Source organism: Trichosurus vulpecula, chromosome 2 (assembly GCF_011100635.1).
Source record: "Trichosurus vulpecula isolate mTriVul1 chromosome 2, mTriVul1.pri, whole genome shotgun sequence".
Lineage (NCBI taxonomy): Eukaryota > Metazoa > Chordata > Mammalia > Diprotodontia > Phalangeridae > Trichosurus > Trichosurus vulpecula.
In genome coordinates, this window is record NC_050574.1 from 142,851,577 (window position 1) to 142,877,882 (window position 26,306).

The 26,306-nt window shown below is 35.9% G+C and overlaps 1 protein-coding gene across 2 annotated transcripts; it reads left to right on the forward strand.

Moving 5' to 3' along the window:
* Window positions 1-6,140: 6,140 nt before the first annotated feature.
* On the forward strand, window positions 6,141-24,403 carry LOC118837995 (caspase-12-like). Of its 2 annotated transcripts, XM_036745175.1 has the most exons (11): window positions 6,144-6,174; window positions 6,938-7,183; window positions 9,434-9,502; window positions 10,643-10,732; window positions 13,834-13,928; window positions 16,175-16,348; window positions 16,844-17,078; window positions 17,517-17,663; window positions 21,009-21,118; window positions 22,434-22,569; window positions 24,163-24,403. In XM_036745175.1, exons 1-10 carry the CDS (start codon window positions 6,168-6,170, stop codon window positions 22,530-22,532), a joined length of 1,272 nt encoding a protein of 423 aa, XP_036601070.1. In that variant the 5' UTR covers window positions 6,144-6,167; the 3' UTR covers window positions 22,533-22,569; window positions 24,163-24,403. The 2 variants fall into 2 exon arrangements, with proteins under 2 accessions (XP_036601071.1, XP_036601070.1); XM_036745176.1 differs by lacking the exon at window positions 10,643-10,732 and having other exon boundaries at window positions 6,141-6,174.
* The last annotated feature ends 1,903 nt before the right edge of the window (window positions 24,404-26,306 follow it).

Genomic DNA, 26,306 nt, shown 5'->3' on the forward strand with positions numbered 1-26,306 from the left:
CCCAATCATTGATAAATATAAACACCTTTGTTATTTCTCCTCCCACTCAGTGTGTTGGCAACCAAAAATGGGCTCCTTAGCACTTAGTCAACAAGTGCCCTTGACTAGTTTGGCTTTTTCCCCTGAACTGAATACTGTTTGTATGTTGGACTGGAGTAAGCCTGTCGGCCCCTTCACCTTGCTTCCCTTGCTTAAGCTGATGGAAAGAACCTGTGCTTTCCCCGGCGTACCTTACACCCCCGCAGAAGCCGGATGGTTGAAAGCAGCTCCCGTTGGAGCCAGAGGCTGCTATAGCCACAGCCACAGCTGAAGCAGGAGCTTCAAAAGAGGACAGGTTTTGGGAAAAAGGTAATGAGCTCAGTTTTAGAAATATGAAATTTAAGATTTCTATGGGACATACAGTTCATGATGCCCAATAAATAGTTGGAGGTGTAAGACCAGAGTGAAGATCAGTGGAAGGAGACTGAAAAGGAGCAACTGGATAAGCAGGAGAATGAGGAGAATGTAATGTCACAAAAGCCTAGAGCAAAGAGAGTATGAATGAAAAGAGGCTGATCAATAATGTTAAAAGTTAGAGAGTTCAAGAAGAATGGAGACTGACAAAATACTGCCAGATTTGGTGGCATGATTTAATATATGATAGTATGTTATGAAACTATATAATACAAAATGATATGGCATGTCATTGAATTATATGATATGTCACCACAATATATTTTACATACATAATAAGCCCAAAAGAGAAATCTTAACGATTAGAGGTAAAATAAATGGAAAAATTATGAAAATGACATAAAAGAAGTCTGTTCTTTGAAAATACAAAAAAAAACTCTTTAACTTGATAAAAATAGAAAAAAATTCCCATAATAAAAAATAATAATATAAAAAGTAAGAAAGAAGAAATTAAAACAAGTAGAACTTACTACACTATATCATATTCTAGAGAAACCTAGAATTTAGAGGAAAAAGCTAATTGCCCACATAAGAATAAAATGGCTCCAATAACAGAACATAAATGGTTTAACCACAAGGAATTAGGGGTTAGAGGTGCAGGAGGACAACATGCACCAACAGGGTTTCTAAATGAATCCTTTCAAATTCTTAAAGAACCATCCAAACTTAAATTCTAGGTGGGCAACATGGTCCAGTGGAAATTACACTAGATCTATAGTCAGAGGATCTGGATTTAACTAATATATTTGTTACTTGCTATAATATCTTTGTTACTATCTGTCCGAAATTGAACAAGCAACCTCACGTCCCTCATTTATTAAAATAAATGCCTCAGCTGAATGACCTCAATGATCCTTTTTAGTTCAAAATCTATGATCCATTGATCATAGATTCACATATAAGGTTATGCTTCTCCAATTCTACTTACTTATTCTGAGAAGGGGAAAGACTAATAGTCAAATTGCCACAAGATATGACAACACATACAGCATGCTCTTCTAAATACGTCTTTGCCTACATGACCCACAAATTCTCAAAAATATTGAGAAATCAATCTATGAAGTTCCTATGAGAAAAGTATGGTCTTATTAGTTTAAAAAATGAAAACAAAGAGAACCATAGATCAATACTATCAACAAATATTGATATAAAATATTTTAAAATTGTAGCAAATAGACTACAGTAATATATCAAAAATCTTCACTATTGCCAACTTGGATTTATACCATGTACACAAAGATGTTTCAAACTTTGGAGTAGTAATTTATATAAATAATCTTATTAAAGAAATAGTTTTGGAATAGTCAATAGAACACCAGAAGTAAGATAAACCTGAAGTAACATCCCTGATTCTGATATCTACTGGTTGTTTGATCCTGAATGAGTTACTTAATTTCTCAGTGTCCTAGGTGAAAATTATGTATTTCAGAGCAGCTGTTGATCTTCACTGGTAGAGAGAGAGTAGGGACTTCTCAGTGGTAGTTATCTATACTAGTGAAATCATAGATCTGGTTTAAAAGAATATTGCAAAAAAAAAACCATCTCCAAACAAAATTATTCAATGATTAAGTGCTGAAAAAGCCCTTGGTAAAGCACAACACTGTAAACTTCTGGTAACTTTAATCAATCAATCAGTATTTATTAAGCAGCAAGCCCAAGAAGCTTTCAAAATATACATAGAATAAAATCAGGATACTTCTTAATTGCTCACTTACTTGACAAATTTTAAGATATGTTTGTGATAGTGTTGAGGGTGAGGGGGATGAGGTCCAGGAACCCCAAAACTGGAGTTCCCAGACAGGGTAGCTCAGGGGGAGTACCCCTCAAGAACCCGAGTACTGGACAGGATTGGGGTTGTCTGGAATGAATTCATGGGCTCAAGCATTCTTTAAGTCAAGCTGGCAAAAATTTATTACACTCTTCAGTGGGCAAGAGTTGTTAGGGAACCTGCAACCTTGCAGGGATATTTGATGGTAAAACCTGCCAAATACATTAATCAGTTGTTTTGGAGTAGGATTAGGGAGTGGTTAAGGGGTGGTAAATTCTTAAAGGAACATGCACTTTTTGTATCTACTGCACAGTTACCTTACCCAGAGTTCACTGGTAAATACCCCAAGTGGGGAGCTACATGGAGGGGTGGTTTTAGGCCTGAAATGTCACTAAATCAACTAATGGTCAGGGCTGACTGGAAATATCCAGGCTGCTTCTATGAATGTCTTGTTAGACAAGAAAAATGTAAGGGAGTGTATATCTATCTATCTATCGATATCTATCTATCGATATCTATCTATCTATATATCTATATCTATATATATATATATCTATATATATATATCTATATATCTATATATATATATATATATATATATATATATATATATATATATATATATATATTATGGCCCAGTGCACTGCCAGTTTAGCATGTACACAGGGACTCGAGTCCAATAAATTCTATAGGTAGGTATAGCTGGCTACTGTGTCAGGAGGAGAGAAGTATTTTGCTGGGGCATGCTGCCCTTGAACTGAAGAGGAACTGCCTGAGACAGTATTGTGAGTCTAGGGAGAGATGTGATTTTAGAAATGGATGTGGTTTTGGAATTGGGGACAAGGCACAGACACCCAATCAGAGGCTAAGGAGAAATATGGTATTAGAATTAGGGTGCAAGCACAAGCATCCAAGCACCCCATCAATACCAACAAGAGAAAGAAGTTGGAGATAAAATATTGGCAAAGTGGATTCAAAGTTAGCTCTTTCTGAAAACACATGGAGGCTTACTTAGAAAACCATAGAGAACAAATAAATAAATCAAATGAGAGAACTGGTAGCTTAAGTAAAGTAGCAAGGTGTGAAACAAATCAACAATAATACTCAGCAATAACAAAATCCAGAATAAAAATAGCAATAGAAAACCCATTCAAAATAATCCCAAAATTAAGATTTATGTTAATACAAATACAAATCACTTTCCAGAAATTATGTCTTAGCCTCAACAATGTAATGAAAATGATTATACTACCTAAAACTACATGTTTAAGGCTATTAAATAAGGGGGACCCTTAGATATATACAAATAATAATATTAATTTGGAGAAATAGTAAATTTAGAATCACAAAGGAAAATACTGGAAATAAAAGAGGGGATGAAAGGAGAATAGCATTTCTAGACATGAAATTATACTCTGAAGCAGGAATAATCAAAACTGCTACTTTAAAAAAAAATAGAAAAGTTAGAACATAGGAACAGACTAAGAATGGCAGAATAAAAAAAAAAAAAAACAAAAAAACAACCAAATAACCTAGTCTTCAATGAACTAGAGACCATGAATTGCATTGGGAATGATTTCTGGTTTGATAAAAACTACTGTAAATGCTATAACTAGTTTAACATATAAAAGGAAAAGACCAATATCTAATACTACTTACCACAATATTTTACAAGTGGGTAGAGATTGAGCCAGTTATTTCATTGGCAGATGGTACCTTCAGATGAAGTAATTCTTTCTGCCAATTCTGGTCAAGGTCTTCTCTGTGACTTAAACTCTTAGTCTAGAGTGTTGAGAAGTTGTCATTGACCCAGGATAATACAGTCAATATGTGTCAGGTAGGATTTTAAATATGGATAAAGTCAATGGTGAAGGATCTATTGAAAAACTGGCCCACTAATACAATTCTGGTGAAATTGTTAATTATTCCAAAATTTTTGGAAAGCAAATTGGAATTGTGAAGAGAACTAGTCTAAAATATTCATTCTAATTGACTCAGAAATCCCACTCACAAGTAAATCAAAGAGAAAAGAAAATATTTCGTATACACAAAACTATAAAATGTCATACCTTTTGAGGTAGCAGAGAACTGGCAATGAAATTGGTGCCCACTGATTAGAGAATGGCTGAACAAATTGTGGTACATTAAAGTAATGGAATATTATACTTACTTATTAAAAGTAAATTAAGCAGAAGTAATACAATTTACATAATTACCAAAAAAAAATGAACAGAACCAAAATTATAAAAGTAAACTTGTACAAACATAAAAAGTAACCATGACTCAGGTTAAGAATTGAAAAAAAAATCATGTCTCTCCCTCCCTTTAATGCAAAATAATAATAGTAATCGTTAGCATTTATATCTTGCTTTAAGGTTTGCAAAATGCTTTATACATATTAATTATCTCATTTGATCCTTACAATAACCTCATGAAGTAGTTATTATTATTTCAGTTTTACAGATAAGAAAACAGACAGTGATAGATTAAGCAACTTTCCCAGAATCACTCAGCTAGAAAGTCTGTGGCAGATTTCAAACTCAACTCTTCCTTACTCCAAGTGCTTCAGATTAGTTCCTCCACTTTAGCTGCCTGTTAGAGAACATGGTGTGTTTGTGTATGTGTGTGTCTGTGTGTGTGTGTGTAAAATATTACATATTCTTTCAGATATGGTTGTTGTATTAGTTTTAATATGCTAATCTTCCCTATTTATTCTTTTTTGGGTTTAGAGAAATGACTGATGTAAAAGCACACTTTTAAAAAAGAGTCAAAAGAACTTTATAACTTATAAGCTGATGCCTAACATGGTGATTTTAAGATAGTAAGTGATTAATAAATATTTTTGTTTTGCTTTTACTTTCTAATTAGAAATTTTTGCTTTCATTTCTTAAATTATCCTTTGTGTAGTCAATAAAACCTTAAACACCTCACATTTTATGTTGGAAAACCCAAAAGTAGCTTAGGGTTATCAGATGTTTTCTTTAACCCATTATACAATTTAACCCACTAGGAAATTCTTCTTCATATCTAGCTTATAGCCCTCTTGTTTTTTTTTTTGTTGGCCAAGATTTCTTTTCTATTAGTCCTTTCTCTGGAAATACGAATATTGACAATTAATGGCCAGCAAATTCTTTAAAACCAGTGTCTTCAGGTTGCTTTACCATTATGCAAGATAAATTAGGGAGAATATTCCTAGAATTTCTGCTGTATGAGGTAATAAAAATGAGAAAGAGAAAAGATATGATTAATTTTGGCATCTTCTTCAATCCCTTCAAAATTCTGTATGATTGAGATGGGTGTCTGTGACAGGGAAGGCAGCTGACAAGGAGAAGCAGTGTCTGGCGCAGTGTAAATAATGGTTGATATTGAGTTTGAATGCCAGGATTTCAGTACCAGTTTTTCCATTTAGTACCTTAGTGGAATTGGAATAAGTCATCTTTTTAGGGCCTCATTTTCTTTATCTGTTTGATGAGAGTTTTGTATTGAAAGGCATCCTTCTCTAACATTCTGTGGCCCTAAGACACTACCATGTGGAGATTTGATTCTATTACTTGTAAAAGCTTGATTAAAGTAAAGCTTTCCCTGATTCCAAGTGAAGGTGCTAAAGACATTAGTTGGTTTGATTTACTGACTGAGATGGGGAAAAAAAGATGAAAGTCTGTTTGCAAGAGCTTGCAGGCGTGTGCCAGAAATAATTTATTTCTAATTTCCCTACTTCTTTCTGAAGACAGAAAATGGACTTCAATTCTCCAATCTGTAAAGAAAAAACAAATCTACATTCTAGAGAACTAGGATGCAGATTTTGGTTATCTGGCAGACTAATGAAATGCTTTGGCAACTATATCAATCCTTTACTGCACTCCCTTCCTTTTCTTAGATGAGTGTACTCAGCAAATGTAACATTCACTTTCATTTTCAGTCTCAGTATCAGTGAATTTTAACAGACATGGCTGGTGAGTGGGGTCTTTCTTTTCTAAATGGCAGGGTATTGGAGGGTGGTTGCGGAGCTTCTTTTCTGTTAATGTGGGTAAGATTCAGGGTAGAATAAAATAGGTGGGATGCAGTAATGAAGAGGGGTGGGGTAGGTACTACTTTCTGAAGTTTAAACTCTCCTTAAGCTAGTTTTGTGTTAGGAAGTGAGAACAAGAATCCAGGAACAAGGTCCCATTTCTAAGCTTCTTAAAAGAAATGATGAAGGGAAAGAAGCTGATTTCATGTTGATTCCTTATGGTATTTTCCCCATGTGGTTTCCTTCAGAACAGAATTTCTTTGTTTTTTGCCCTTTCTTCTGTTTTATTTCTTTTCAAGAGATGACTAATTAAGTCACAGAAACTGTCTCCCCTCAGCTTCTTAGAAATACATTACATGACAGCTGGAAGGGATAGTAGAGATCATTTTGTCTCAAACATTCAGTTTATAGAGGAGAAAACAGGTCTATCCAGATGAAGTTACTTACATAGAGTCACTTACCAAGTAAGTGACAGGATCAGAAACTAGCCTCGGTCTCCTAGTTTCTTGACTGAAGTCCATTTCCTTGTGAAAAATGGCTTTTTTTCTAGTTTGGAAAGGAAGGAAGAAAGAAAGTAGGAAGGAAGTAATGTAGGATAAAAAAAGACTTAATTAAATGTTATCCAAGGTGCCTTCTTGTTGTAAAATGAATATTTATCTCCTTGTATCTCCTTATTAAGAATGAATAATTTGTTGTTTTTTCAACAGGACAAAAGCAGAATTATTATCCAGTGAAGATTGTGAAATGCTTGATCAGTACCTTTGTTGATGGTGTTATTGATGACCTGATAGAGAAGGATGTTTTGAGTCCAAATGAGGTGAAGAATTTAGGAAAAGAATTTTCTACAATAATGGACCAAAGTGAAGGCTTGGTTAATACCCTGGATCAGATAATTCAAGGAAGCAAAATTATTATGAAGAAATTATTATTTCCTTCTTTACAAGCAAATTCAGGTAATTTTCATTAACTCAGCCTCAATGACACACTTTCTTTTTTAATGCTTTGTTAACTTTTTTTATTATTTCAGGGGCAGCTTTGCAATATAGATCCTCTTTCAGAACAACATATTAAGTAACTTAATGAAATGCTAATTATCAGTTATATATTAGCAAAAACGAAAAATAATATATAATGTTTTCCTCATCCAAGTTCATGAACCCCAGGTTAAAAAATCCCTGTTCTAAGTAGTATTGAAAAAAAAACTTGGAATAAAATCTTGTCTTTGTCTCTAATTCTTTGAGCATGGGTAGTGCGGATTAACCCCATTCGGGGACGATTCAAGTTCAATACTTCGATGCTTGTTTCAAAATCCATTCTCCATGCAATTATCAAATTAATCTTCCTAAAACACAGGCCTGACCAAATCACTCCTTCCCCAAGTCAGTAAACTCCAGAAGATCTCTATCACCTCATTAATCAAATACAAAATCCTGCCTTTGACTTTGAAAGTCCTTCATGACCTTTTACTTCTCTTCCTTTACATATTTGAAAATCATATTCTCTTCCATGCATTCTGTGTTTCACTGGCTAGCTTACTGTACCTCAGATAGGACACTCCATGTCCTATTTTGAGCATTTTCCCTGGGCATCCCCCAAGGTTAGAATGTTTCATCTCAGTCTCCTAAATTCCCCGACTTCCTTTAAGGCACAGCAAAAGTCTCATCTGTCAATGGTCTTTTCCTAATTTTCCCTAATTCTTCTGTTTTTGGGGGAGAAAATGGCAAACCACTCCTGTATCTTGGCCAAGAAAAAACACCAAAAATGGGCTCACAGAGAGTCAGAAATGCCTGAAAAGACTGAACAAGAACAAAAGTCCTCCTTAATTTTAGTGCCTTAGAGCTGAGACTATTTGCAATTTATTCTAGATATATCATGTTTCCACAATTAAACTATGAACTGCTTGATGGTAGAGATTGTCTTTTGCCTTTCTTGTATTTCTAGTCATATCACAGTACCTAGCATGTAATATGTATGCAATAAATGCCACTTGACTGACTGACTATTCAAGCACCAGAACTCTATTGCCTAACTCAAGATATTTTTGCCTCCTGTCCCCCGTACCTGGAGTCCTCTCCCTTCTAGCTTCCTTCAAGTCCCAGCAAGAGTTCTCATCACTTATGAGAAGCCGTTCCTGATGGCCCTTAATGATAAACCCTTCCCTCAGTTGATTGTCTCTAATTTCTCCTATTTATATCTTGTTTGTATTTGTTATTTTCATGTTTTCTGTGCCATTACATTGTGAGCTCCTTGAGAGAAAGGATACTTTTTTGCTTTTGTTTATATCTCCAGGTGTTTAGTACAGTACCTGGCACATTGCAGACACTTAATAAATATTTATTTACTGATTGATGCATGCAATGCTTCAATCAGTTCCAAGGCCTCATAGTACCTTTAGAGGTATATCAGAAAATTCTAGTTATTCAAGGTTAAATCACATCTTCATGTCAAGCCTTCTGTTCTCATATTCATCTACTTTATTTGGAGCACTTATGATTTCCAGAATTACCACAGATCCTTAAAGGACTTGGTCTAGAGAATATTGCCCCAGTATCAGAAGCTTTTATTGACTACTCATCTTTTTTTTTTCCATTGTAGCCCCAAGATCTCTGAAGTCAACGTTAGATCAATAGGTGTGGGCAAGAAGAGATGCTTAACGATTTAGTACTACCTAACTATCACTCAGACCAGGTGATAAAGTTTTTTGAGGTCAGCTTGTTAGTGCAATAGGAGTTAGGGGTGGTGGATATTGTGGTGAGTGAGAAAGGAACACTTTCTTTGCATTTTTCCAAATTTTGCAAACTTCTCTAGTGTTTTATGGATTCTCTTTATGACTTACAGATACCATCCACACTGTGAACAAGGCCCTTCCTTTATTATTCAAGATGGGACATATTCCCCCCCTTGGGTCCTTAAGATAATTTCCTCAATTTTATCCTGTTGGTGCTAGAGAATAGAAGAGCCATTTCCATCCACTTTTATTTTTCATATCAGTCATTGAGAATTTGCATCCTTATTCACTGAGCAGGAATCTTCTGACATCAGATATAAGCTTGGATTTTGAGAATCACTATGGTTTCCAAGCCAGTCACAAATTCACAAAGAGTAGCTAATTTATAGTACTGTTTAAGGGGGTTCTACTACAAAGGGAAGAGGATTCTTTGAAAGAACATGAGACACTCACACCCTCCTTCATTTCCCTTTAGGAAATCAAAGAGAAGACAATGCTTTGGCTCTTTTCCAGAAGTCAAAATCAATGGACAAAATTTTATCAGGTAAGAATATTTCCAAATAAAAAAGAGCTGTTGCAAACTATCTCTACCATGTTCCTCAAACAATTATGAAGTGAATCTAAGGGTGTCAAGCAGAACTATCCTCAAATCGGTGGCATGATATGATGGAAAGAGTCCTTTAATAGAGATTAGAAAATCTGAGTTTGGATCATCTCTTCTATTTCTTACTGTATGTGATCATGTAAATCATTTAAATCAAATGATCTTCAGTTGTTTCACATGTGAAAGAGAGCTGATAATTTTGACCCTGCTCTTTTCCAAAGTCATTGAGAAGATCAAATAAGATAATGGAAAGAACATTACTCTGGAAACTGCCAAAGATTGCATAAATATATGGTTTTACTGTTATTCTAGGTGACTCAGAGGATAGAGTGCTGGGCTTGGAATCAGGAAGACCTATGTTCAAATCCAACTTCAGATATTTACTAGCTGTGTAATGCTGAGCGAGTCACTTAACTCTGTTTGCCTCAGTTCCTCATCTATAAAATGAGCTGTAGAAGGAAATGACAAACCATTCCAGTATCTTTGCCAAGAAAACCCCAAATGAGGTCACGAAAAGTTGGACACAACTGAAACTACTGAACAGCAATAATTCAAAGGCAGAGGGTTCTCTTTCTACAAATACAGGAAAGAGTTTGGGGAAGGATGGTGGAAATATCTCCCAGATACAACCTAAGGAAACATTTTACTACATCCATCTTGAATAGGTCTCACAGTGAGTTTCAATGACACTGAGTCTAGGGGAGGTATTCTTTCCCCTGTGTCTATTTATAGTTACGGAATTTTATTTGCGCAATTTCTTCAAATTTGAGCTTCAGGAACTTAAAATTCTATTCTGCTGAAATCTTAAGATTTACCCTTTGTAAGGGGCCTTAGAGGTCACCTTTAGCCAATTCCTTTCCTTTGAAAAAAGATACTGAAGCTAAGAATAGGAAAGTGATGTACAAGAGAGCCTATGCCATCAGAAGTAAAACAGGAATCCCAAACCATAAAGTATACTGAATTCTCCTAAGAATCATTTTCCCATTCTACTGGAATAATTCTATTTTTATCTAGAAAGGAATTAGACTCAGTACTTCTTGTTTGGAAGATCAAATAAAATTAAGGTTTTTCCTTTTCCAGTTCTTTGGAGCATATGCAATTCTCCAGAATCTCTCCAAAGTTACCAAAAGAGACTGAGCAGCACCATCTTTCAGTTCTTTAAGAAGCTTGGTATGTCATTTGTCTGACTCTAATAACTCTAATCATTGAGAGCATGGAGTTTCTGTTACAATCTCTCAATTATTTTGAAAGACATTTCCTATTTTATAATCCACTTTTTTCTCAGTCTAAAAATTGTTTTCCTTGGGAAAGAAGGTAACAACAAAATAACCTTTGTCAGTTTTTTTTACACACACACACACACACACACACACACACACACACACACACACACATATATATATATATATATATATATATATATATATATATATATATACCTATTCCTTTCAGCTACTATATATATGCATATTCCCTTCATCTACCCTAATACTGAGGTCTCATGAATCATACACATCATCTTTCCATGTAGGAATGTAAACAAAACAGTTCAACTTTAGTAAGTCCCTTATGATTTCTCTTTCTTGTTTACCTTTTCATGCTTCTCTTGATTCTTGTGTTTGAAAGTCAAATTTTCTATTCAGTTCTGGTCTTTTCACTGAGAAATCTCGAAAGTCCTCTATTTTATTGAAAATCCATATTTTGCCCTGGAGCATGATACTCAGTTTTGCTGGGTAGGTGATTCTAGGTTTTAATCCTAGCTCCATTGACCTCCGGAATATCGCATTCCAAGCCCTTTGATCTCTTAATGTAGAAGCTGCCAGATCTTGGGTTATTCTGATTGGGTTTCCACAATACTCAAATTGTTTCTTTCTGGCTGCTTACAATATTTTCTCCTTGATCTGGGAGCTCTGGAATTTGGCGACAATATTCCTAGGAGATTTCTTTTTGGGATCTATTTGAGGCAGCGATCAATGGATTCTTTCAATTTCTATTTTGCCCTGTGGTTCTAGAATATCAGGGCAGTTCTCCTTGATAATTCCTTGAAAGATGATAACTAGGCTTTTTTTTGATCATGGCTTTCAGGTAATCCAATAATTTTTAAATTATCTCTCCTAGATCTATTTTCCACGTCAGTGGTTTTTCCAAAGAGATATTTCACATTGTCTTCCACTTTTTCATTCCTTTGGTTCTGTTTTATAATATCTTGATTTCTCATCAAGTCACTAGCTTCCACTTGCTCCAATCTAATTTTTAAGGTAGTATTTTCTTCAGTGGTCCGTTGGACCTCCTTTTCCATTTTGCTAATTCTGTCTTTCAAGGCATTCTTCTGCTTGTTGGCTTTTTGGAGCTCTTTTGCCATTTGAGTTAGTCTATTTTCTAAGGTGCTGTTTTCTTCAGTGTATTTTTCAGTATTTTTTGGGTCTCCTTTAGTAAGTCATTGATTTGTTTTTCATGGTTTTCTCGCATCCTTCTCATTTCTTTTCCTAATTTTTCCTCTACTTCTCTAACTTGCTTTTCAAAATCCTTTTTGAGCTCTTCCATGGCCTGGGACCAGTTCATGGTTTTTCTTGGAGGCTTCTGTTGTAGGCTCTTTGACTTTGTTAACTTCTTTAGGCTGTATGCTTTGCTCTCCTTTGTCACCAAAGAAAGAATGCAAAGTCTGAGACTGAATCTGGGTGCGTTTTCACTGCCTGGCCATATTCCCAACCAACTAACTTGACCCTTGAGTTTTTCAGTGGGGTATGACTGCTTGTAGACTAAAGAATTCTATGTTCCACATTTGGGTGGCATGTGCCAGTTCTGCCACACCAGCATTCCTCCTTCCCCAAGAACCCCCAACCCAGACTTGGCTTAGATCTTCAGCAGGCTGTGTACTCCTGCTCTGATCCGCCACTTAATTCCTCCCACCAGGTGGGCCTGGGGCCGGAAGCAACTGCAGCTGTAGCTGCCCCGCCACCACTGCCTGCCCCAGGGGCAGTGGGTGAACCTTGAACTCCTTCCACTCCCGCAGCTTTTCCCACTAACCTTCTCTGCTGTCTTTGGTGTTTGTGGGTTGAGAAGTCTGGTAACTGCCACAGCTCACTGATTCAGGGTGCTAGGGCCTGCTCCGCCCAGCTCCTGGTCCTGTCTCACGCTGGGCTCCACTCAGCTCCCAGCTCCGTGTGGGTTAGACCTCACCCAGAGACCATCCAGGCTGTCCTGGGCTGGAGCCCTTCTTCCCTCTGCTGTTTTGTGGGTTCTGCAGTTCTAGAATTGGTTCAGAGCCATTTTTTATAGGTTTTTGGAGGAACTTGGCAGGGAGCTCATGCTAGTCCCTGCTTTCCACCCGCCATCTTGGCTCCTTCCCTTTTTCTCCTTTGTCAGGTTTTTTTACTGTTATTTCTTTTCATGACTCCCTCTTCTCTTAGCAGTCCTAGTCTTCTTTTTATCCTTACCTCAACTTAAAAACAAACAAAGAACCCTCTTTTATGATCCTGGCCTTTTTTACCAGCTTCTATGCATTTTGAGTTAACATTCTTAACATTATTTTTTGACAGAGTTGACCAAAGGTTAGTTCTTCTGGAGTGATGATAAGCAGATGAGTCTTGTTGGAGCATAGTTTTTCTGCTAAAGAAGTATTGGAAAAGTAAGGTTAGAATGTTGGGTAGAGATCAGATTTTGGGTAGCCTTGAAAATGAAGATAAGGAGTTTTGATTTTTTTTGTATGGAATAAAGAACAACTAAACAAGAGAGTACAATGATCAAAGTTGGTCTTTGTAAGACTAAGCTGGCAGTAAGGTTCAGCATAGGTAGGAGTCAGAAAATGTCAGAATCAGAGATGCCAGTTAGGGTTGTTGAAGTAATGAAAGTGTCTGATGGTAAGAGCCTAGACAAGAATAACAATAGTGGGAATGCAAAAGAAGGGAGAAATTTATGGGACATTTCCTAGAATGAATCAAAAGAAAATGTTAACTGACAGGATATAGAGGGAAAAATTCTGTCAGAATCAAAAGGCCACGGAGGTTTGAAGTCCCAGGGACTTGGAGAATGTTAGTACCATTATCAGATATTGCGAAGTCAGGAGAGCAAAGAGATTAATAGAGAGAGGTGATGATTTGGAACTCAGACTTTGAAATGTTCTTTTTACCAAAGCAACTTACATTAATTTTCTCAGCTGTCCTTTTAAATGCTATTTTCTCAGGATGACAATAGATAGGTGTATACAGTCAGGAAGAAGTTCCAAGTCAAAAAATATTATTCATTAGGTATTGTTTTCTTTTTTCTTCTAGATTCTAATGCAGCAAAGGCAACTACACTTCCAAACCAGATCAAGCTGTGCAGACCAGATTTCTACCACGATCTGAAGGAAGCAAAGGAGGGAGAGGTACAATGTTGAGTGAATCATTGTCTTAAAAAATGGCATTTATCTTGCTCAAATATAGAAGATAGGGAAGTACTATAAGTTTCTTTCTAAAGCCTAGATATGCCTTCAGATCACCCAGAGGCTATGTAGAATTCCCTGATCTCCTCATATCTATGTCTTAAATTTCCTGTTTCTTTTAATCTGAGTCCAAAATATACTGTCCTGTCCTGATTCTTCCCTGAAGCCCCTTAAAATTTGATACTGGTTCTCATTATAGGTCCTGGTGACCTATTATTATAATTAACAAAATATCCAATTAAAAACAAACAGGTATTTACTTTTTTTTCTAATAGTCTATTCAATTCTGCAAGGGATATTGAGATAACTGAATCAGAAACCTTTCCATTAAAGAATTTATTCAGACTGGGTGAGAGGATAAGACAAGGATATAAATAACTATATACTATGTGGGAGGCTATGAACATTGTCATAAGAGACATACAATAATGATGTTATATTTGTTTGGGGACAAAAGTTAATTGAGTTCAATTCATTCCCAAATGACCAATATGTATTTATTGAGCACCTATAGCATGTGAGATACTTCCTTAGGGGTCAGTAATACAAAATACAAAATAAAACCACCCCTGCCCTTGAACAATTTAGGGCATACCATATATACACAGATAAGAAAATAAAAGGTAATCTGTGGTGGGTGGGGAAAGGGAACAAGCATTTATTAAGCATTTAATATTTTCCAGGTATTTAAGTACTTTACCCATATGTCATTTGATCCTCACAGAAACCCTGTGGGATATGTAGTATTATGATCCCCATCTTAAAGTTGAGGAAAATGAGGCAGACTTGCTCAAGATCACATAGCTGGTACATGTATGAGGCTGCATTTGAACTCGGATCTTCCTGACCTTAGGGTCCAGAACTCTATCTACCATGCCAACTAGCTAGAGTGATTGAGCACTAACACCTAGGGGATATGGAAAGGCTTGATGTAGAAGGCAGAACCTGAATTACCATTGAAAGAAGATAAGGATTCTGAGTGGTCATGGTGAGAAGGGAATATTTTCAAGTATGGCAAACAGCTTTGAAAGGGTATCAAGAAATAGGAGGTGGAACGTCAAGTTTGGAGAACAACTATTATTCCAGAATCCTTGAAACACAGAGTGCATGAAGGTACTTTTTACTTTATATAGAGAGACTAAAGATTTCATATAAAGGGAATAACAAAGTCATATCTATATTTAAGAAGATTTTTTTTAGGAAGCAATGTGGAATAGGGATTGGAAAGGAGAATGGGAAATGGAAATGGGAAAGCAGGGCATGAGAAGTCCAGTTAACAAATTGGACAGAGAAGAGGTAATAAGCTTTTGAACAAAGGGAGGGGCCATATGACTAAAGAGAAGGAAATGAATACAAAGATGTTTTAGAGGTAAATTTCACAAGACTGTGCAACTGAATGAATATAGGAGGTGAGGAAGAGACAATAGCAAAAGTGAAATGTCTTAGAGGTTACATACCTTGGTGACTGAATGAATCTAAGTACCCCAAATAGAAACAGGAATATTTAGTATAGGAGTGGTTTTAGAGTTCAGGAAAAAAATTAGAGGGTTCCACTTGGATTAAAGTGTTCCAAGTTGAATCTCAGATGCCGAAAAGATATCCAGGTATAGGTTTTAAACATAGTTGTTGATTTTTGACTGATATGGTTGGTGGTAGTCAATTATGTAGAGACAATATGGGATATGATGAGGTCCCCAAGAGTAAGAAAAGATTAGAAGTCAAGACAAAGAGTTAGAGGATACCCGTACTTAGGAGCTGAGTGGTGGATGACCAGCTATTCGATGAAAATGAAGAAAAAGCTACACTTGTACATAGAAAACTAAGGGAGTACTGAATTGAAGATAGGCCTTGAAGTAATTGGAAAATATTCAAAGGTAGAAAACAGGGCAAAGGACAGAAAGTATTCCAACAACCTGAGCAAAGACATGGAAGGTTATAAAATAAAGGATATCATAGAGGAACAACTAATAATCCAATATAGTGTAATCATTTGGCACATGTAATAATAAATAAGAACAAGAAATAACATTGCTCTCTCAAAATACTCTTGAAGGAAATTCCTAAGAACAAGGTGGTCAAAGATAAATAGTTTCAGTTCTTACAAGCATTAAGGTGACAACTCTTTCTAGGCTATGGAATTGAATGGAAGGAAGGATGTGACCACTTCATTCTATATCTGTTCCTTGCAGATATATCCAATCATGGAGAAGGGGAACCGTTCACGTCTAGCCCTCATCATCTGTAATATTATGTTTGACTACCTCGATGAACGACATGGGGCTCACCTTGATATTTGGGGAATGTGGAAACTACTTGAAAACCTTGGATATAGTGTGGTTATCAAAACAAACCTTACAGCTCAGGTATAGGCCACATTCGTCCCTACAAGACCCAGACCCACCTCTCTGACTATACCAGCAGGGCAGAATCTTATGGGTCAAGGATTTTGTTTGTTGTCTTACTAATGTTTGCTAATTACTAATATTTACTAATTACTAATTACTAATGTTTTACTAATTACTAATGCTTAAGACTTATCAATGAAGTCTTACAGCATGACTTAAGCAAACTCCAAAACAGTGATTTGGTGGGCCTTCTATTTATAGGAGGGTGTTACTGAGATGCTATTTCTTCTCTAGTACTGCCACTAACTGCTTCTTAAAGTCACCACCTTCCTTTTGCTTCCTAGATACTGATTTAGCTCTCCTGTGAGCTTTCCTGTTTCATTGTAGCAATGCAAAATTTCCTGTCCACTATCCTCATTCATGTCCCCAGATTTTTCAAGATTTATAATAATTTAAATGCCCAGTTTATGTCTGGCGAAGGTTCCTAATCATTAACCATTGAATGTCTCTCAGGAAATGGAGTCAGTGTTGAAGGAGTTTGCCAATCGCCCAGAACATTGGTGCTCTGACAGCACCTTCCTGGTATTCATGTCTCATGGTGTCTTGAATGGTATTTGTGGGAAAGCACATAAAAAAGAAGAACCAGACCTACTGGCTACAGATACTATCTTCCAAATTTTCAATGATGGCAGCTGCCCTAGTCTAAAAGGCAAACCCAAGGTCATCATTATCCAAGCATGCCGAGGGGGTGAGTTCTCATTTATATATTGTCCTAAATATACTCAGACACTGAACTGGAAATCCAAAGTTGTAGCCTACATTTTCCTAGAGGAAATGTACCAACTCCCCTGCTATCTCTTCTCTATTCCCTAGTGAAATTATGACAAACCACAATTCTATATACTATACCATAAAAGAATCACAGAGTGGTCTAGCATTATGTGAACTGGTCTGTCCCAATGGACATAAGCTATACGTATAGATACATCCCAAATTGAATTCAACACTTTGTTTATTCTTTATCAGTAGATTCCTTTTAGTTTAGGGTTGCAAAGCTCTAAATTGATTTCTACTTCATTATTACTAGAGAGCAGAGACATGCATATGTGCATGAACAACTCTGGATAATAATTGTGGTAACGCTATTGGGAGGAGGGGAATAATTGATAGATCCCTTCGTTCTTAGAGAAACTTGGAATCACATACGCGATGGATACATCAGAGACTTCAGCAGACACACCCAAACAACCTTTGCAAGATTACTCAAGTAGTAATTCACTGGAACAGAAGAAATTGGAGAAAGATTTCATTTCATTTTGTTCTACAACACCACGTAAGTGACTTTCAGGAAAGCAGTTTTTAACTCCTTCATTACTTCCCAGGCACTATTCTTGCCCAATATTCTTTCTTGTCTTGGGAGATAATCTGACCTTAGCTGGCCTAGAAGCTTGCATATGGTAGAGTAGATCAGATCATACAGAGAAACCTAGGGTGGACCTAATGTGTCAAAAATAAAAATTGATATTTTTCATCTTGTTTGTTTTTGCAACTTAAGTTATTTATTGTTAATTTCTAAAAGTGCACTTCAGTTTTAGTTCCTTTAATTTGCTTAATAATAATAGTTAGATATCCATTTGCCTTGAAAATAAATAAATGGAAGTCTGTGGGTACATACCTTAACAAAATGACAGCACACAGCCATAAGGTAGAATGGAATAAAATTAGGTTATGTTTGGGATGTATGGGGTATTTAGGGAGGACTAGAATCTCTGGTGTGAGGGTTTTTGAGCTCTTTTCGAGGCTGCTCTTTCACTTTTGGTGTCCACGTATCACCCAACTTTCACTTGTGGTTTCAGGAAGCTGTTGTATGTACCATAGATGCATCATGGCAAAATGATCTTGGTAGATGGGCTAAGCCAGATTGAAGCTACCCAAAAGGCATCAAGCCCTTCAGCGAGTTATAGCAGTGTCTACCACAAGCATGTAAAAGCTTTCCTGGTAGAATGGGTGGATGAGAGCAATTTGTTTCAATAGCCTTGAAGGTGGCTGAAGCAGGCATTGTGGAGTGTGTAGAACTTGGTCAGACATCAAAGACACTAACCCTATCCACTGAATTCCAGGCAATCTCCTGTCATCTTGAGTTTTGTCCTGTCACTGGACTTTGATGATTCTGGAAGAGAGAGTGAGGCTGACACCTTTGCAGAATTCTGTGTCATTTAAACCCAATTCATGTACAAGTCAAGGAAGTCAAGGCATCATCCATGATGTCATTGGTCTTCTGCAATAATGAAGGACAAATGACAATGACAGCAGCAGCAACAACATTATTCTTATATGGCTAGAGGAACCGTTGCTTTGGTGGTACCTAAGGAATTCCCCACACAAATAGGCCAGACATAAAGATTCAAACTCAAGGCATTCCACGTACTTCTGTGGCTCTTCACAGAACACAGGTGCCTGGCACCCAATGATCTGTGATCACACGGACAGCATGCAGGCAGTTAATCCAGCCAACCACGTGTAGCTTCATTACTTCTTTTAAGTCTTGTGGGTTCTTTGGCCAGTTCTAACACTTGCAATTGCATAAGAAAAGGGGGAAAGTTCTCATAAGGTTGCTCTTTGTATCTATTTCTCTTAGATTTTTATAGTGAACGGACTGAGATTCAGTGGGAAGAGGTCTCAGGGCAGACTTTGGCTACTTCTTGGTCAAGAATCCACTATAAGAGATTCATGATATCTATTAATCAAAGGATCAGCCAGATAGGGAATAACATTTGCTATCTCCCTGCTCTGCGGAGAGAGAAGGAAATAGAAGAGCAGGGTCCTATCCTAATTAACTCTCTAGGTATATACAGAAATGGTAGGAGATAAAGTAGAAAGAATGTTGGATTTGTTGATCTTGATTCAAATGCTAAGTATATCTCATCTCCTGTGTAATTTTGGGCAAATGATTTAATCTATTTGGCCCAAACTTCCTCATCTGAAAAATTAGGAAGATGAGCTAGATGACTTCTTAAGTGCCTTCTGTCCCCTAAATCTATGATCCTAAGATTTTTTGGTAAAATGGATCTGGAATCCAAAGACCTATGTTCAAATACCACATTTTACTTATCTATGCGACTTCAAGTAAAACATTGAACTTCCCTGGGCCTCATTTTCTGCGTCTGCAACATGAAGGCTTTAGATGCGATGATATCTATGGTGCATTGCTGGTATAGATTTATGATTTTGCAAGTTATTTGCAAGTTAAACTGAGAGTATGTTTAAGTCAATAATACAAGGGATGAAAATTAGATTAAATCTAAGTATACATGCATAGAATACAGTCATATTTAGGTCTCCTTTCCTTTTTGGATAATATTTCATGAACTGATCTCCCTTCTGTTATGACCATTGTATACTTTTCATTAACTTTAGACTACCTTTTTACAAAACTAGATCATTAAAGTTATAGTATTGATACATCTATTAGCATGGGAATTAAGAGTGGTGAGAGGTGGCAATGAGGCTCCCCATAGCTAAAGAATTTGTTTTAATTAAAGCATTCTGCAATGGACCAGAATAGACTATGATAACACATGCATGTCTCCTTGGAGTCTCACTCTTTGAAAGACCTCTGTCTGCCTTTCTCCTTTTCTATGACTCTCTTCTTGTTCTTTGCTATCTCTTACAACTCCAGTGTTTAAGCTCTCTTCCTGTCCATTACTGGAGCTATTGCTACCATCAACCTGCAATCCTCCTGCCCCTATCCAAATTTCCCTCCTAACACACACACACACACACACACACACACACACACACACACACACTCACCCCTTTCCTGCAACTCCAAATATTTTCTCCTACTTTGGCCTCTCTTTTAGTTTCCGGCTTTCATATATTAATGAAAAGAATGTCAAATGAGGTTATCTCAGGTGTTATATCCTTCAAGGAATCTTGTATAGGTTCTACATAGAAATGGGAGACCATTTGTGGGAGAAGAGCCTTTAAAGCAACATTTTGCACTACAGAATCAAATTTTAATACTCAACAAAAAATATGCAAAGTGAGTTCTTGTTTTGGTCAATTGTGTGATGGTAAGAATGTGATCTGCTGTGTATGAGGTGTTTACCACACCTTTACTCTTTTTGCTCCCTGCAGATACTTCAAAAGTATCAAATGGAATCCTTTTCAGCATAGATATCTTCCCTGTATCTTTTTTTTCTATTTTCACCACTTTCCTAACTCGGCTCTTTTCTGTGATATTTCCACCTCCTTTATAAAATACAGAATTATTTTATATTAGAGCATATGTGGTGGTTCCTCTTTATTTGTTGTTGAAATGAGGTTATTATCTAAAATTTTTCCATGTTTTTTTTCCATTTTTTATTTGTTTGATGCCTTACAGTTTCATCCTTCAAAGTCACTGTGATGACTATCCTTAGTTGGTTCTTTTGGCTACCTTTCTCTGAGGATAGTGTCTCAATATTTTGTGTTAATATTACTTAAGAATATGGCTATTTGCCCATGTTTGAGAAATAGTGTTTGCTTAATAAATATTTTATTAAATCATGTATTTAATTGATTGTTCCCTTTTGCCCAACTGATCCAGACTGAAACAATGCTAAATTTTAATCTCCCAGTCTTCTCTTAAAGTGAATGTCATCGTCATGAAATTTATTAACTTTTTTATTTTCAGATAATGTTTCTTGGAGAGTTGACATAATGGGTTCTGTCTTCATCAATGAACTAATTTATTGTTTCCAACTATATTCCTGGTGTTGTCACCTGGATGAAATTTTCCGCAAGGTAGTTTCTTTTTTTTGCCTCATTTTAATTCCCATGGTGTTTATATATTCTCCTCCCTTCTCCATCCCATTGAGAAACCCAAGGACTGAGAGAGAAATTTTTGGAATGACAGTTTCTTTCTGAGTTTCTTGTAGACCAGGAGTAGATTGTAGAAATAGATGCTGATTGAGGTTCCCCACTGTAATGGCAAGCAAAATGGGACTTTTCACTATTCTTCGTTTGAATAGGGCAGGTAAAGTGGGATCTTTTACCTTGGAGTGATTCTCAGCACATGATATGACATGATATGACAATTGAAGAGTCATTGAATTGTATGTGATGTAGTGCTGGTGGTTGGAGTTTTCACACACTGATTTCTTACACTCTAAATGGTGAGTCTCAAATGCCCCAGGGACCTAAGACAGGAATATAAGATAAGAGGTTGGCGTTTGACTTTTGGGGGTACACTCACTGAAAAAAATGGGTGATGAGACTCTGGGCAAGCCGTTGAACCCCACCCCACCCCAGCTTTGTAACCCAAATAGATGTCGGTGCTTCTCTGATAACTATGAATTGTGATTTGAATCAGACAAGGTCTGTCTGTTGATGTTTGTAATTTCTCTTTGTATTTGCCCTGAAGTTCAGGGGGCTGAACTAAGTGAATGATATATGTATGTTTGATTAAACTGAGATTGTTAACAACTTAAAGTTGCTTTCATTAGGAAAGCAGATCAAAGAAGCTGTGTTAGCAGCCCTTCTGTGTGCTGGTTGTTGTTGGTGTTGCACAGCCACAGCAGCGGCCAGCCATGTTGTTGTTACACCCACACATGTAGTCAAATAATAATTTACCCCAATACCCCCAAGATTTACTTACAGGAGTTATATAAACAATTTGAATTGTGAGTGATTATACCAGAGAAAAATAGAGGAAAGTTTTGTAGCAACCTATTTATATTACTATCTATTTTGTGCATCACAAATACGTGAAATTTTTTTGTTTGTTTGTTTTGTTTTACCTGAAATGACACCTCATTCCTTTATACTAAATCTGTTAGTTTTTGATCATCATATTCACTTATTTATCTATCTTCAAATGCTGCCTATAGTACTCAGAATCCCTTGTGATAATGACTCAACAGCACCCCTTGACCCCAACTTTATCTTCTTCACTATTTTCACCAGCAATTTGTTTTTCTAACTTGACTCCGTATCATCTCAGTATTATGTTCCCAGCCAGAAAACTGAAAATGTAACTCAAGCTACATTGTTCACTAGTAACCCAAGAAAGGATTTTCTTTCCAGAAATTTATCTACATAATTTCTGTATTCGCTGAAGGTCCAGAAATCATTTGAGATTCCAAAGACCCTTGTTCAGATGCCCACCATTGAAAGGAAGTCCATGCCAAGAGATTTCTTCCTCTTCCCAGGAATATAAAATTAAACAATAATACTAACACTTAACAGGAATCCAGGTAAGTGGTTCCAAGATGAGAGAGAACATGTTCTTTCTACTTAGGGTCAATAATTAGAAGGCCACACTACACAGAGAAATGGTGGTCAGATCACACCTGCCCAGCTGTCCAGTATTAACCCAAACATATTTATTTGGCAATGATATTGGTGAACCCAGTGGCTTTATTTGTCCTGGTCCATAACATGGCTGTATAGAAACACATCAGTCTAATCTGTCCCTACTGTAATAGTCTAGTGATTATCATCTGAATAGTGAGTGACCAATGTTTATATGTTATATGTATCCATAATTATAAAACAATGGAGGAAAGGCCATTTTGTGAAGCTTGTGTTTAACAAACCCACTCAGGTATAAATGATGCTTCTTAATCAGATGAGGACTGGCCATTTTCTTCAACAACTAATTCCTCATCTCATGCTTGAGGTGGTCCTCATCCCTCTTTCTCCTAATCCCAGACTTAACTAGGAGAAATTTGAATACAACTCTAATGGTAAGGATCTATTAGTCTGTCATTCAGCAATTTTTTTCTAAGTAATTATCTATATGCTAGATTCTGTGGTAACCTTTGAGATGCAAAACATTGTCTCTGAGTTTGTATTCTAATGGGGGATACAACATGTAAATAAATAGGTAGATACAAGACATATATAGAATCAATAGAAAAAATTACTGAGAAGAAGACAGTGTGCACTCGAGAGATTTCAAAAGACTTCCAACAGAAAATTGGATTTGAGTTGAGCCTTGAGGGAGGTTAGTGGACCTAGAAAACAAAGGTAAAGATGGAGAGAATTCTAAGTGTAGGGGACAGTCAGCACAAAAGTACAGAAATGGAGAAGAGAGTACCATGTTTCAGGAATGGTAAATAGGCAAGTGTAGCTGTGTCATAGAACCTGTAGAGAGGAGTAAAGTATAAGAAGACTAGAAAAATAGGAAGAGTTGGGATTGTAAAGAGTTTTATTGACAGGACAGTCATATTTGATGTAAGAGATAATAATGAGCCATCAGATTTCACCAAGTAAACAAGTGACATAGTCAGGATGACACTTTAGGAAAAAAATATTTCTGTAGCTATGTGACTGCTAGAAAGAAGTGAGATGATACTTGAGTCTAGGAGACTAAATAGAAAGCTATTGCAATTATTAAGGAAAAGGTGATTAGTGTCTGCATGAGGGTGGTAGAAGTGTGAGTGAAGGGGAGAAAATTTATAGGAAAACTGTGGTGAAAGTAAGAATGACAAGATACGATAATAGATTAGACTTGTGGAATGAATGAAAGTGATTAATTGAGGTTGCAGGCTTGGGTAACTGGGCAGATAGATGGTTATATCTTGGACAATAATTAAAAAAAGGAAAGAAAAGGGTAAGTTTTGAAGGAAATGATAATGAGTTTTGTTTTGGTACTGTTCCATTTGGGATGTCCATGGGGCATCTAGTTTCAGATTCCAAAACATAACAAAAAAAGAATTGGTGATGATGCAAGACTAGAGTTAAGGATCATTTTTGGGGCATTTGCATATCAGAAGCTGGCCTATGTCATGGCTTAGCTCTGGAGACACACTTTCTCATGACTACTTTCTCTTTCTTTTATTCAGGTGATAATACAATATGTAGTCCTGAAGAACTTATTATTTCCAGAAGAACCATTCCAGATGAAAAATTGTTTTAAAACCTGTGCCATCATTACCATATCTTTAAAAATGAACATTTCCATCTCTGCTTTTTTGTTTTTTCCTTTTCCCCTCAAATCCTGAAATGCTCCGCCCAAGAAGAATTCCATTTCCAAATCCTACTGTAAGTTGCATACCTTCCAAGAAGTAAATTCTAATAATTTAATTCCTCATTTGGATTTCTCTTTTTGGTACCTAAAGCCCTTATTATTTGCAACATATTTGGTGACATTTGATAATAATCGGATATGTTTTACTTTTAAATTGGAAATATACTTTGTGTTTCCATGTATATTGCTAGCTCCTTTTGATCAGTGATGATGCTTACACTCTCACAATTCTTCCTCTCATAATTTTTGCTCCTTGTTTTTAATTAAACATTGGAAAACTATTTTCCATTGATTTTATATCTTTATTACTTTTTTATTGGTTGCATATCTTACTGCTTCTTTATAATATATTCAGATATCCAGTAATATACTTCGTGTTTCCACATATATTGCTAGCTCCTTTTGATCAGCAATGATACTTTTACCCTCTTTTGTAATCTTTACATTTCTTAGCATAGTGTTGGTCACATGAGAGGGCTTTAGATAATAATGACTTCTGATATTAGATGGAATAACCTACAAAATACATAAAACACCTGGGATTTAACCTATTGAGACAGAAATGCAAGATTAATATAAATACAATTACAAGACACTCTTGGCAGAAATAGAGGCCAATACACAAAAAAGATATTCAATGTTCATGTATAATTGTGATAATATTTTAAGAAAAAATGACATTACCCTAAGTAATTTATGGATCAAACTACTCAATCAATTAATCAATAAGCATTATTAAGTGCCTAACATTTACTGTGATAAATGCTGGGGATACAAAAAGAGGCAAAATACAGTCTCTGCTCTCTTATCAGGAGGGAATAAGAAAATGCTCTTTAGAATTAGGCACACTAATAACAAAAAGGCATTTAAAGAAACAAATGTCTAGAATCTGAAGGAAAATGATAAAAAATATAGATGAAAGAGATAGAACATTACTAGATATCCGAATATATTGCAAAGAAGTAGTAAGATATGCAACTGATAGAAAATAGTAATACATATATAGAACCAATAGAAAACCATTTTCCAATGTTTAATAAAAACAAGGAACACAAATTATGACAGAAAGGATTCTCTTTTTTGTCAATGACTTCTGGAAAAGCAAGAAAAAAATGTTTGGAAGAATTTAGAATGGAAGCAACAACTTAAACCACATATCACAATAAACATTAATGAAAAGGCAACCTGAATATAAAAGTTCACATGAAAATAATTAGAAGACAATAAGAACAGGGACCTTTCACAAATGTGACTTGGGAAAGGAATGATTCTTAAGCAAACAAAAGTGAGGAAATTATACATTATAATATTGACATTCTTCATTACACAAAATTATAAATGTTTCCATGAATAAAATCAATAATGATAGAATTAAAAGAAAAATGATAGAGTGAGAGAAATATTTACATCCAATATCATCAAGCATATATTATATAGGAAAGTATTATATTCTTGTCAAAAATATATAGGGAATTGACATATAAAACTGTTCGAAGGATAGAGACAATTTGTTTTCAAAGGAAGATTTGCAAGCAAAAATTACTACATTAAAATGTGCTTTTAATCACTAAGACAAAAAGAAATGCAAATTTAAAAAGTTCTCAGATTTTACTTGCTTCATGAAAATTCAGAAAGATAGAAAACAAATATGGGAACAGGAGGGTAACTGGGAAGACAGGCACACTAATATGACTAAACTTTCAATATCCTTTGACTCAGCAATTCCACTACTGGGTATATACCACAAGGAAGTAGAAGATGAAATGATCAAAATATAAAAACATATTTGTAATACATCTTTCTGCTATACTAAGAAACTTTAATATGTTATTAACCATTAAATTAAGAAAGACCAAAATGATGTTTCATGACTGCAATGTGATATTATTGTGCAGCAAGAAACAAACAATGAAGAGAAATATCATGTACCTATATATATATATATATATATATATATAT